Genomic DNA, 15,239 nt, shown 5'->3' on the forward strand with positions numbered 1-15,239 from the left:
AAATACAAAATTCCTAGAACAACTACATATCGGCGTTTATGCATCATGGGGTTAATGGAGAATAAAGCGAGAAGAAATACTTGATTATTCTGAATCCGCTGATGTTTCGATTAAGGATATTTATCGTAAAAAAAAAGCAAATATCAAAATTGTCATCTGCACCATCTGTATGTGATCTTGTGGCTAGACATAATACGGTTTATTTCAATGGGCCTGAAGGTTGAGGTAAAACAACCCGTGTGATCGAATTATTTAGAACGAGTTCGCCAAACTCTGTTTATCTAATTGTATTAACACCTACACACAAATTCGAAAGAGAAATGAGAGAAAGAAATATTAAATTGTGCACATATCATAAATTCTTTAGCTGGAAGGAGATAAATGGACTCCTGAACGAATGGGCGAGAAACAGATTCCAAGAAGTATTGTTTGGGGTGAAATAGGTACAGTGTCGCTAGAAACGCTAAAAATATTTCTTGACTGGCTGTAACAAAAAACACCACTCTAAGAATGTGCGGGCTCATGGTCACCCCCCCCCCCCCGGGTTGTTTGATTGTCTCCACACAAATGGTTAAAGAATTTTGTAGATTATTATGAAGAAATGACTGATGATCATAGAGCACTTGATGTAGTTTTGAAAGAGTTTAAGAAAATAATCAGACAACAACCGGATAAAATTCAGTGTGAAATAATGCGTACAATAATTTCAGAAACCTCTATGAAAGATTTTCTGCAAATGTGGAGACCAAATGATTTGATAGTGGCAGGTAAAAAGATAGTTTGTGATACACTTCAACAGCTGTTATTTCAGTTGCATAAAGAAAAGTTTTCAAATCTATCCGTACCGTTGTGTTATCAACAGGTTGACACACCACGACATAATATCGACATTGATATACCAGGATAATCACAGAAACAGAATCTTGTATTAAATGATATTGTCTTAGTTGATGTTAGCGTTGTTGGGAGCGCTTTAGCCATGGGGAAAAAAAAAACACCATGGACGCTAGGATACGCAATGGCAATTCATTCATCACAAGGATTAACTATCTCTGATACGCGAGTTGGGATCGTCGATGATTGTATCGAATAGTCAAACTTGTTTTATCTCGCAGTGTCTCGAGTCAGAAGAATATCTCAGCTGCGAAGAAGTGTCATAGACTTTAATAAACTGCTGGCAACAACTTTGTTGTTGACTATGTTATTGAAAATGATATAGTAAGAAAACAGTTGGCTATAAACAATATGACACAAATATAAACGCGACTTTGATCCCATGCTGAATTTATCATGACATTAAAACAACGACAGAATAACCATTGTGCAAGCCGTAACACAGTAATGCTGTGGAGGATTATTCTTAATAATTCCATACAATGTACTGTAGACAGAATTAATAGTAGTCTTGGTCATGCACACAAAAATGTGATGCTGACATGTCTTGAGTGTAATCGCCGTCAGAGTGCACGCACCTTACAAAAGTGATCGCTGTGGTAATTGTGTATCCTCGTGAATAACTTCTAATTGTTGACGTGTAAATCCACGTTGAAAGTAGTTAAATCTAATCTGTAGATTGCAGGTCTACCCGTATATCTTACCTAGCTAGAAATGCTATGCGTTGTAATACTCCAGATAGGATAATTTGCTCTATTTTGCCACCTTCAAATTCACCAGCTTCATTAAATTATCTTACAGTAACATTACCCAATACTGGTTGTTTTAAAAAATCGCGTCATTGTATTGGTATATGTTTTTTTATGATCGTGCTCATAGGTTACATGGCAGTTGTTAGAGTGATTTCATTATTTAATGCAGCTATCTCACTTGGTAATATTGTAATCCATTCACTAGATCTTATACTTTTTTTGAATTATTACCTTCGCGTAATGATATTCAAATAACCGCTCAGCAAGCGTTCGATTAAATCGTTCAACAATTGCCTGATCACGATGTCTTCGTTTGTGACGTTATGTTGCTTCATCAACGACGATACTGCACCCTGAAATTCTTTGCCAGGATCAACCTGTAGCAGCTGTGGGCATCGTAGACCACCTTGTGGTCCAGATCCTTGTTGATAAATTCGTTCAAATTAAGAGGCTACATCAGTTGCCGTTTTAATAGATAATGTTTCTGATTCATTGTATTCAGTTTCAACGTCAAGGACAGTTAACGCGTATTTGTAAGTGCGTGACTGAACTTCATTAGGAGTGCTGACATCAAAATGTTCATACTGAATTCGTTTAGGTGGTGGTGGATAAATTTGCCATATTGCTTATCGTGCTAACCACGCTGCGGCGGCAGAACGTGTAACATGCGCTGCGTCAGAGAGTTTACTAATCGTTGTTCTACCCTTCCAATATCATCGTGGGCTATAATAAATTGATTCCATTATAATAATAATCGGTTGAGTAATTACCAGGTACTAATACCAGTTTACCTTTCATCGCAAATCTTACCAGCCAATTAGCTAATGATTCTATGGAAGATTTATTTTTATAGAGTTTCACTTATGAATCAACCTCACATCTGCAATATGTTTTTGCTGAAGATCTTTATTTTTATAAGCTACATCATGGGCATGACGTGCTCTATCAATATAGTTTGTTGGATACTCTCTGGGTCTTGGATGATCTTGTTTATCAATTCGGATATCAAGTCGGGTATCCGGACCGCAATAGTTATGTACTGGATGGTGTTTTTCTCCTGGATATTTAGCCCATATAGTTCCTGGCAATTTTCCCAACGACGTAGCAATATCACCAACTGTCTTCTTGGAACTAAATTTATATTTTTGTACCACATCGTTCACACTTGCCTGTAACCGCACGCCTTTCATTTTTTGTTGTTATAGTTGTTAGTCCAATCGTGGGGGTAAATGTTTTGCATCGAACACAATATAGATCCATATTATTTATTATATTTTTACAACACTGATTTCTCAGCGACAAAAAAAAAAAAACAAAAAAAAAAAACAAGAACCAGTCAAACATCATCCAGCGCTACCAAATTATATTCGAATGATAATAATTGGGCCGTGCGGGTCTGGTAAAACATAATTGTTACTTAATTTGATAATGAGATGGATCAAATTAGATAAGTTGTATTTAGTAGCTCCGTCAGTTGATGATCAGCGATGCTACGAAGTGCTTAAATATTTCAATGAAAATGCAAAAATTGTTACATGAAGATGGCGATGATATTATTGAATTTATTACTGATATTGATAAAGCCTCATCGGTAGCTGACATTAATGGATTTATTAAAAGTTTATACGATTATATGATGCTGGATTAACAGTCAAATCCAGCTAGAATATTTTCCAGAGGAAGGCTTAAAAACACAGAAGTGATTTATGTTACTTAGCGGTATACACCAATACCAAAAGTGATCAGTGACGACTATAATATTTTAGTTGTATTTAACGGAAACTGATACACATAATCTGCGAAATATTCACCAGATTTGGTGTAGCGGATACATGGATATAATTAAATTTAAAAATTTCTTTTTGCGTGCTCAGTCAACCCCACTCGGATTCATAACAATAAATATACACGATCCCCGACCAAGATATAGTATAGGCCTAGATAAATTGTTTGGATAAGACAGAATATTATAGCAGCAGAAGGGGGGAGGGGTGCGAGTACAATAAGGTATCACGGTGGGTAAACGCGCGCGCATACTTCTTAAGAAACACAAACGACAAAAAAGTAACAAAAAAAGCTAACCCGGTAGAAAGTGTCTTTCGGTTGGTTAGATGTTTTGATTTCACGTTGTTGACCCTTTGTTTTTCTATTTCGTAGAAGGCCTTAGTTTTTGAAGCATGACGCTCCAGTAAAAACTCTGTTCACCCTCTCTGCTACTTAGGTACTTAAATTCGGGGTTTAGCCTGTCAACGTTTGCTTATTAGTAGGTATTTAATTTGATGGTTTAACTTCTACAAATATCCAAAATAAAGAACACAAAAGAATAAAACTATGTCGATGGAAACGATGGTTACTTTAATGTTTAAAACAATACTACCACCTGTATGAGCTCAAATCAAAGACCTGGCAATTTCAATACTTCCTGTGTTAGACCTTGTTTTCGACCAAGTGAATAACATCAGTCGAAGCTGACACAGCCAACACTAAAACAATTCTTCCATCTCAATGAGCACAAATGAATCACCTTCGCTATGTTTTCGTTTGAGTGCTTAACACCAAACAAAGCCGACGCAGCCAACAACACTATGCCAATCATTTATTAAAATTACATATGAATGATCTCTTACTTAAACCACTGACTATCAAGGTACACCATCATTACTTTCTGACGATCATAGCGTTAACACAGTGGTTTAAGAGTGGTAAAATTCAACTTAGACACCCTCCGGTTCCTGGACATCCTATCCCGTATGAAGCTGCAAAAACGGTTTAGGCTCTAGCTTACCAGGCAGCTAATGTTTGTGCCTGACTCTTGTACAAATCGGCTTCAATCATAAGACTTGACAGTAATAAAAAAAGAGTATAAAGAAGATTTAAAGTCACACCTCAACGAGTGGTGTGTTAAATAGGTCATGGACGCCATCACGGAAAAAAGGTGTTACTGGTGACGATCAGTGCACAGTATTGGTAAACCTTGCAACATCATTAATCAAGTCAGTTCACGCTGAATGGATAATTGCCGCTCACGCGACAATGAGTGAAAGATCGACCTAATTATCAATGTTTTTGAGAAAGTTGGACTTGTTTAATTCAGCATTTTGTGGATTATTTACCTGAGAAGAATTTGTAACATAAGACTTGATTGACACGATGTTGATACAGTGGCTTTGTCCAGAAATATGCGATGCTTGAGCTTTAATACTCTGCTGTAATTAGTGTATACGCATAGTGTTTCATTAGTAATAGGTTTCAAGAAATAGTATTTTACAGGATTGTTGTTATTTTGGATTAAAGATGCATGGATAAAATGAAATGTGCTTTCAGAAGGCTTTAAATGTTTGAATAACTCGAATGAGGGATCGATTTGAATAAGTATTAAATTTAATTTACATATACTGTTATTTGGTATTATTTTTTCTTTCATTTTCAGTATTACTAATGTTTAAATACCTTATGCTTTTTGTCTATTTTCTCTCTATCCTTACTTACCTAAAATATAGATTTAAGGCAGTGAGTGTAAAATTACAGCTATCGGATACATTATCTAACGTGTGCATTGAAACAATATAAAAGTATTTATAATTCTTGTTTCAAAAAGTTAAAAAATAAAAATAAAATAAACTCATATAAAAGCTAATATTTAATTGCCAAATTACAGCATTGGCCTTGATTTATGAAATACTAATAGCTGTGTTAATCTCTAGGAATGAAACGCTGTAAGAAAACGGGGTGTGTGTGGTAGGGGTGTCATTATACTAAGTGGCTCATATGGTCGGCTATTGTGTATTTGTGATGGATTTTTGTTTTGATGTTGTCGATCTAGTGTGTGTTATCCAACATTTTTTAGTCGCATGATTAATATTTGACTTTAATTGTGAATGGTTCGATTTTGAAGTTGATTATATTGTTGTTGCGATTGACCGAGTGTCCCTAACTGCTGCAGCAAAATTATTGTTTGGAGATCATGTTCCCTTTCCTTGAATTTTGTGGATTATTGTATCAGTACCGTATCTACTGTATCCTTTTCTGCAACATCATATGTCGTTAGTGTTAGTTATGTTGCCACACTCATTCATATTTTATTGGGCAGATATTTGTCGCTGGGTGACAGGTCAAGTTCTGGGATACTTCATTTTTTCCATTATTTATTTGTCCCCCTTTGAACGGGAGATTGTATGATAGTGTCCTTTCTCTTTGTATTTCATGGGGGTATGACATAGTTGCAGTGATACATTTTCAGTGATTTTTCTGTGCAGTCTTTCAAATTCCTATTCAATGTAATAAGAAAGGAGGATTAAAGTGTGGTCTTATGTTTGTGATCAAATGTATCAGACAGCAACGCGTAACTACGCAATGAAATCTATGTCTCTTGTTGATTGATCAACGTGCCCAGTTTGATTGACAGGTCGGAACTATCCATTCACTGGACGGACAGGTCTCATATCGGAAGAGGGAAATTGAGCATGCTGGCCTTCGTTACGTAGCTGCCACTCTTAGCGATGCACAATGGAATTTTCTAATTAGAAGTGACCAACACCATGGTAATTCCAGAATGTTTTATTGTGTTTTAGGCCAGGTTAAGTATAAATAAATAGAGGTTTTGTAAACAAGCATTCATTTCTATTTCATATCAGTTTATGAGAATGTACGATTGGAGTTTGCACTTGTGTTCAAATGTAATTCAATAGGAAATATATAAATCATTCATTTTAATTGCAAAAGTGCTCATTGACTGGATGAACACACTATTTTTGGATTATTGAGATAAATAAAAGCTATTCCGGATTAGACCGTTGTGATACATCAACACAATCAAGAATATTGGTAAATCAGCACATTTAAGACTACTGTTACATCACCATATTTAATATTGTTGAAATTCACGCAGAACATTGTAAACTTTTGGATTTTATATGGAACATTTAGGATCTTTCTAGATTTAACTATATGTATCTTATGAAGTTTCATTTTGCATTCTAAGGACATAACAACTTGAGTTTTTCTAACTTTAGTTTGCTTATTTCTTTTACGTAGCTTAAGACCATATGCTGGTAACAGAATATTGATTTAACAACGGAACATATGTAAGTCGAAGCGTCCAGTTGAAGATCACGAATTATTTCTGGTTCTAGAGCTCTCGTATAATGATCGAGGAGCCTTCACTCATGGCCCGCCCATCCCTGTCGGCCGAAGGTTCCCTCAAGAGCCCTTTATTTGCTGTAGACCCTTTGGTCCCTCACTGCGAGAAAATCAATACCATCCTCTGAGCCAGCATCGCCATCATTAGCAGAGTAGTTTATACGCAACCCCACACAGTTCAATGACTACATAATCAAAATCAGCTAAAAATATAATTATTAGAGCTGTATAATACACGATACACGATCAAAGATGAATGTAATGATATACGTTACACATGCGCGCATACGATATCACTTCTTCGCATTCTAAACCATTTTATCAGAATTAATGTACGAGATTATTATTGTAATAATCAGGTTAGTACAAAAATCTGTATTCAGCAATAGTAATCGCACTAAATTATTAAAATTCTAACATTTTCTTGTCCTTTAATACATGCAATGCATAAATAATTTCAGTTCTTTTCAGTTATAATATGGCATACTTGAAACATGATATGGTCTGTATAAAAGCATAGTGCTATATGACAAGCGTCTGACTAAATGCAACATTTAAAATAAGCATTGGAGCATCTAATATATCGAACAAATCTATCTTATAGTATAAATAGGAAAAATTCAATTTTAAACTGCATATACCTCTACAGGTGAAGATTGCTTCCGTAAAGGGTATTGATATATGAATATTTTCAATAAGCAATCATTACCTGGGTTGGTTGTACTGAGCCATTAAGGATTTTGTTTTTTTTTTGCTCAGGAAGCTATCCATAAAGTGGACAGCTACCTGACGAATCTCATAGTCTTGTAATAATACAGTCAGAATTAACTTGTGTTCTAGTGAAATCCACGGCCAGGTAGTTTAAGGTAATTGGATTGCTTACTGCAAGCACTTTGTTAGTGCAGCATTTAGTGAACCGAACTCTGTATTTTGAAACAACTAATGAAGAAAATATACCGCCATCGGGTAACGCAGTATGCATTTTCGTTCATATTTATAGGCGGACATTAAGTAAATACAATTCCGTGAAAGAAACTATGTAGAAAGGCAAACCTCTGGAGACTTTTAGATATAGAGGTTTTCTTTATTACATCACTCACCACTCTATATAGAAAAATACATTCTTGATGTAGCATTATATCTAAAATTATCTTTATTCAAAGCTTAACAACTTCATACTATTCTGGAATTTCTGCCATTTAAAACAGTATCTCAATAATTAAATATAAAATGAGCGAAATATAACCGAAATGTACATGAATTCAGTTAGAATTTAATATTTGAATCTAATAACAAAATCAATTTTCAGTAAAGATAAATTGTTGAACGCTTCACCTTTAATATCAAAATAGCATGTTTTATAGCTTTAAAGGTCCGGATCTTTCAAATTCCTCCAGACCCACGTTCCTTTGACGACTTATTTAACGAGAGAAATTACCAATAATATTCATCGGAGCTAAATTCTGGCTTCCCAAAGAAACTTAGACGGACTAATTTCGCTAGGGAGATTATTTTCAAACCTTGAGTTTTATCTGGGAAAACAGAAAACTTCGTTTAGATTAGCCAATTATGATTATTTTCTCTAACTAGCAGAGGTTTTCAACACTCTTATCAAACTCAGAATAATTCTCCATAATTCGTGAAAAGATTATTCGGGATTTTCCTTACTGACGAAAATTACCGATGTACCGGTACAATCACAAAGCTCCGTATTACGTACCAACGTAAAAATACCACTGTAAACCGATACACATATAGCACTGTCCATCTCTACACGCTACATAACATTTACCTTATTTTTGTTCTTTAAATGTGATCTTTAACATTTTACAATTAACTGTTCCTTTTTATTCAAGCTTGAAACCAGTTATTTAATTTTGTAAAATGTGTTGTAAATTTCCTATGCTTTTCAAAAAACAACTTGCGAACATAGTAAATTTGTAACTTATCTTAAAAAAAATCTTAACTTATGCATTCAACTTAAATGTCAAGTTGAAAACTCTTCTTTGCCATTTAAGGATACTCCCTTAATCTAGACTAAGTAAGCCAGCAAATGTTTTACAAAATATAAGTAAACAATGAATGCTCGAAAATAATATGCACACACGTAAACATGCAGTGTGTTCCTTGTATTATATGAAACCGTAGCATGCAGCAATTGGGCGATGAATCAAGCGTGTTCTAATTATGTACAGTAACTAATTTTGTCGCGATTATCAAAATTGTGGTAAAATAGAGGAACAAGTACCATAATTTTCTTTCTGAAAGCGTTTTTCTTCTATTCGTGATTGTTAAACGGGCACTAATTATAAATCTCACTAATATCACAGAGATAAAATCGTTTTTTTCGCTTGTAATGATAAGATAAATTTGGCGTTTTCTGGCATTAGTTACAATATGAATGCAGGTGATGGATATATTTTCTGGAATAAGTGTAGCAAGTAACTTAAGTGTTGGGAAGGTAATTAAAGCATGTCGATACAATATCAATTATTGACCGTCTCCGTAATCAAAAGTTAAATCCAGATCTCCAAGATGCTCTTTGACCATGGCATCCATTTTCTTGTTCAGCTCAGGTGTGAAATAGTTTTGCCATTCTCCAATTTTACCTATAAATGCAAAAGAGCATAATGTTAGGACGAATGCATACATTAGCCTCAGCGATTAGACGTTGGACTTTGCTGGTATTAACACTGACAGAAACGCACACGTACACACACACACATACGTACACACGCACACACAGCTTGGAAGACCTTCATGAGCATAGTGATTCAAATGCTTACCCATTTAAGTTTCTAAATAATGTTAGACTGTTCAGGAACGTCCGGTCATGCAAACGTTGAAAAAGTCATGTCGTACTTTTGAAACAGTTGTGACGACCATAAAAATGTATGTACTGTGAATATGGTCGTTAAAATGCAAGCTTAGATTTCATGGCATCGGAGTAAGACATTGATTTTTTATGTTTCTTTTTAGTAAATATTAATTTTTGTTGGTTACGTGTTTTGCTTTGTAATACCACCTTCCACTCTTGTTCCTGATGATGTTGCAAATTACAATTAGGAAATCACCGATATTTTATAGTGCAGTGTTACTTAGTCAAGAAAAAGATGAATCATTATCTGCAAATTGAACAAATTTTGTACTCAGAAGTGGAAGTCAAATCAGTTCCGATGTTGTAAATTCCAAAGTGAGGCTGGAAACAGTTCACGCATGCTGTATGTGAACAATGACGTCATTGAAGAAGGGTGAGATAATATTCGAAATTATATAAAAGATAAGTTCGAAGTCTTTGCAAAAAAGTGCAGGAACGGTCTGACAAATAAAAAACAAAATGTTCAAATTGTTCAAATATTATAAATGAATTTAAACAAGATGTGACAGAGACAAACTTGGGATAAAACGTGCCGATGTAAGGACTCTATCAGCGAAAAGTGGTACGCTGGGTTAAGTCTCAACTTTAACTCTGGCTCCATCGAAGAGTTCGATACCCATGAAGAAAGATAGGCGGGTAGAATGTATCAAATCAGAAAATGAAACATCCAGCAAAGTTTAGGCAAATTGAGAGATTTTCACAGAAAACAAGTGTCACTACTTAAGAAACATGACAGAAAATAAAACGTTTTGATTAAATGCATCATGAGTAGCATAGTGGTGCGACATAGCTACAATGGGGAAATGCAATACAGAACCCCCTGTGGTGATATAGCGACAAGATTTACAGCGACAATGGGAATTATCATTAAGAGACCTCCTGGGGTGATATAGTGACAAGATTTAAAGCGACAATGGGAAATTACATGACAGGTAAGGTGACGTCACGGTACTGAGCATTAGCAACAATGTAGCAAAGGGCTGACCTCAATCGGAGCTAACAGCGGGGGAAAAACAACCTAGAACGCTTGGCTGGAACGGGACTGGCGGGACAGAGACAGATAACACAGACAACAGATAATAGACAATATACAAACAACAATACAACTAATTAAAAACTGTTTAGGCCAGAAAACAACTTTTTTCTAGGCATATGAGTGGGCCTGAAAAGGTCCTTTGGGTCCTTCTTCCTTTTTCTCAAGGTCTTCCTCACTTTCTCAATGATTACTTTGTTCTTCTTTTCCGCCTCTGGCATCCAGTCAGGATGTGCCATGGATCTAAATTTCTCCTGCACTTTTATCCAATTTTCAATCATTCTGTCAAAGGTCTAGTTTTTTCCTTCTATTTTCTTTATCCTTTCTCTCCTTTAACCAGGTATACGTAATTTTTTGTCAGTTCTACTTCCATTACCTTTCTCATCATTTCATCTGCTTTTTGTAGCTGGTCTAGTCCCCATATAACAAAAGACCACTCTGTCCAATACACTGTCTCTTCAAGAAAGCACCTTACTTTGATCACATTATCAAATGCCTCCTTCAAGGTTCCCACTCTCACCTACGGAGGTTGAATACATTGTCTTACTTTATCCACTTCCTCATCTATCATACCTTGTACCAGATCTTGTGATAGAGTGGCTTGATTTGATCGAGTTGATTACGCTAAGGGAATCGCTAATGATAACTGCTTTTTTAATGTTTGTTAGTTGGAGCCATTTTAGGGCCTCCATAATGGCCCATAATTCAGCTGTGTAGATGGAGCAGGTGCCGGGTAGTCTTGCTCTGAGTTCTGTTTTTGTTTCAGGGATTACTATTGCTGTTGCAGTTTTGTTCGGATTTGTAATTTTTGAGCCATCGGTGTATATATTGGTGTACCCTATGTATTTTCTTCAAGTTCGGCTAATATTTTGGTCCTTATATCATATGTCTGGTTTAGTTTGTTGCCATAAGTAAGGGCTGTTGTATTGCGATTTGGAATATCTCCGGTACAAGGTATTGGGTCGGAGTAATTATATTGCTTAGCTTGTAGTGTGAGTAGGCGCGGAACTCGAACGTTTTGACTTTTAATTTGTCAAGCACGGACGTGAAGGAAAACATCCTCTACACTCACTTCACATACTATCAACAATCCATACACACGGGAAGAAAAAAAAAACCTTACTATACTATCCACAAAACCATGATATACCATCCACTCACGGGAAGGAGAAACACAAAATAATAATATAATATCCACATACGGGAAGGAAAAAAAAACAAACCCCTTAATATAAGATCCACAAATGAAAAGAAGAATAAACTATTATATACTATCCACCAACCCCAAATTTACTATCCACACACGTGAAGAAGAAAAAACAAACCCAATTACAATTTCAGCACAGAGGTGAGGAGCAAAACAAATCACGAATATACTATCCACACACGAGAAGGAGAAAAACAAACCCTTACTATACGATCAACAAAACCATATTATACTATCCACACATGGGAAGGAGAAACAATACACACAAATATGCCAACTATACAGAAGGGATGGGAAAAAAAACACACTCTACTATTCACACAAACGTACGCGAACGCTTACAAACCCCCAAAAATCTACTATCAACGCAAACCTATGCTCACTTACACAATCACACACTCTATTATCTACACAAACGTACGTTAGCTCATACAAACACACACACATACACAGACACAATCACATTAGTAAAGGAGTGTTTATAATCACACTACTTCTCACTTTCTCAAACTGGCAATTTGAATACACTCTTTTCTAGAGTACTGGGGTAGCCCTGAGAAGGGCTGGGCTTTTATTTAACTCCAGGTAAACCGGGTTAATGGTGGCACCTCCATGGTCTTGCGCCACAGACACAATGTTGGCTTCAGTCATTATCCAAATCGAATATAGCTAGACTGACAAGCGTTCCCTGTATATTTGTAGAGCACGGACGTGAAGGAAAATATCCCATATCAATAAAACTTACATTGCCCAGATTATTACCTCAACAAACATGGAACGCGCGGACCTAAAAAAAAATACTCAATCACTTTTTACTTACAAACACTAGTTACGGTCACAAGCCCCACCGACTTATTTGTCAAGCTAAGGAAACGGATTGCTTATAGACACACTTCTAACACAGATAATGAAATGAAGTGCTTATAGGCACACTTCTGTTTTTTTTTAACTTCCTAACATACCATTGACAATTGATTAAGTATTTTTTTTTCTAGACATATTTTTTTCAAAACAACATTTTTATTCAAATAACTATCAACCAACAATTAATAATTTACAATCAAACAAACATTTCAAATAACACACTATTTTGGACAAGGTTGACAACGTTGTGAACTGAAGTTAGACTTCCACTGTTGGAAGTCATTGGGTCATTGATGTACACTACGTTTCCTAGCTAAAGACAAAAGACAACCGTAATGTTCACCAAGCCATCGACCTACTAGAAGAGTGTTGATCAAAATAAGTCCCTAAATGTTCTAAAGAATAGCCAAGACTGCGTTGATGAAGAAAATACACACAATATTGTCCACACACCATGGAATCTGTGCCTTGTAATTTCACATTATTGAATCGTGCTCTCTGGGCATTTTTTCTCATAACGTCGATGATGTCCTCTTCCAAAGGTTGCAATACATAGGAATCAAGATACTCTACACAACCTTGTTTTATGAAAGAAGACAGCTACTCAGTGGGTACTGGAGATGACTGTCGTCCGTGTTGATGACATAAGCTTGATGGCCTTGAGGTTTGTAAAGAGGCAGTTCATCTTTACCACACAAGACAGGATTCCATAAGCAGTGTATGAACTGTGGTTCAAAAGGTAATAAAGTTCTGAGGTATCCATTTTTGTGTTGTTGTGGTTTTTTTTTTTCTTGTTGTTTTTCTTCACAGGTAATGATAAGTGATCAATTCAATCCTGATTTTTTGTTTGAAATCGTCTGACAAGTAACCGTTTCTTCGTTTTGTCTCTGCATTCTGAGCTATGAGAGGTTTGATGTGATGGATCTCTAGAGTAATCAGTGGTGGAGAGGAATGTTCACGCAAGTCTTTATATCACTGATTTAACACGGTTTCTTTTGAGATAAGACTCCAAGCTTCGTACAGATACTCGTCCCATATTTCTTCTTGACTCAGCATCAGACATTTATCGTGTTGAACTTGACTGGGACGATATTTTTGACATCCATGGTAATCTTTCTTTATCAATTCCGTAATTTTGTCTGCCAAGTATGTTGTTCTTGTTCGGGCCATCTGGACTTCATCACTATCTCCTTTTCGTCTTTGTCTTGAGATTCTACTTCCATGGTGTCCTCCCATGTCATCTCCATACATTCTCCACTATTCAAAGTAGGATTAAAGACTTCCATTGCTTCTAATAGTCTATAATGACGTCTCTCAAACTGTTGATTTCTATGGTATTGTCGAGGTCGGCATACAGAATTACGTTCACCGTTCCATCAGGTTTTCGGTCTGGAAACTGAATTTCCACATGAATCTGGCTGGATTTTATAGAGTGGAAATGTCCCTCGTCGCTGCCTTGGTCTGGAATGAAATCAAAAGCCCACAAAGCATAACCTCCTGAGTAATCCTCGTACGTAATGCCGTGACTGGTAATGGTTTCTAGCTGTCAAGTGGCTTCGTATAGGGACAAGTAAGATCTCAAGTAATTCTTCTAGGTAAAGTTAGGTTCGAATGGTCTGGTTCACAAGGTCTTGATATCGCGACCGACTTCGATATTAGACGCGCCAAAGTGTTGAATTTCAAAAGCATTTTTATTCGCAGCTCCATTGAAGGCTTCATTCTCAACAATACAAAAGGATTAAACGTTTGGGAAACTGTCCTTGGAATAGATGATCTTCGATCATGGATCGCTGACCCTTGGGAATGGTCAAAGTTTCCACTTCCACGTGTCGTATCGGATAATTGGCAGTCGTTTTGCTCAAAGTGTGACTGATGTCGTTTCCTACTTTAGGTAGCACTTCCAAGCGTCGTACGTAGAGTCGAGCTTCTTTAATAATAGTTTTGTATTTGGTAGCATTATCATTTATCAAGTGGAAAGCGGTACTGCTGTGATTCAGTCTCAGGCGGACATCCACATCGTTCAACAAATACTTCTCTTACAACTACATGTCTAAATGCAAACGATCCGTCGGTTCTAAACTGCTGCTGAGTGGATTGTTTTTCTCTCAAGGTACAGTAAATCACTTATTGTCGTCATCTAGTTCAGCGATTTTGTTTGCAGTGTCAGGTTTCTATATCACGCAGGCATCAAGATGGTTTTTTTTTACTTCTTTTCCGTACATCAAGAGATTGTCCAGGTACGCTCGATAAGGGTAAGTATCCATGTTACTGCTGACTAGTTTGTTATTCAAATCCACTCAGCTAAACAAGGAATGCATGAAATTGTTGACGGAAGCTACTTTATTGGTGTCCTCTGGATTAGTATTGTCTTCCTTTTTGGTCACTCTGACCTTCAAATTCAAGTAACTGCTATTCAGATCGATGTAATCTTCGCTGTTGTCCGTTGATTTCAAACTCGATGGGAGATGAATC

General features: G+C 36.2%; 1 protein-coding gene across 4 annotated transcripts in view; it reads right to left on the reverse strand.

Annotated features, from left to right (window-relative positions):
• Positions 1–6,188: 6,188 nt before the first annotated feature.
• LOC149795554 (sulfotransferase 1C4-like) overlaps positions 6,189–15,239 on the reverse strand; it is a 96,998-nt gene continuing 87,947 nt past the window's right edge. For all 4 annotated transcript variants that reach the window (XM_089965378.1, XM_089965375.1, XM_089965374.1 and 1 more), the window contains one exon: positions 6,189–9,394. In XM_089965378.1, the coding sequence (XP_089821504.1) occupies positions 9,276–9,394 (119 nt within the window). In that variant the 3' untranslated portion in view covers positions 6,189–9,275. The remainder of the gene's footprint in view (positions 9,395–15,239) is intronic.

This window comes from Sinohyriopsis cumingii, chromosome 7 (assembly GCF_028554795.1).
Source record: "Sinohyriopsis cumingii isolate HCF-2022 chromosome 7, ASM2855479v2, whole genome shotgun sequence".
Classification (NCBI taxonomy): Eukaryota; Metazoa; Mollusca; class Bivalvia; order Unionida; family Unionidae; genus Sinohyriopsis; species Sinohyriopsis cumingii.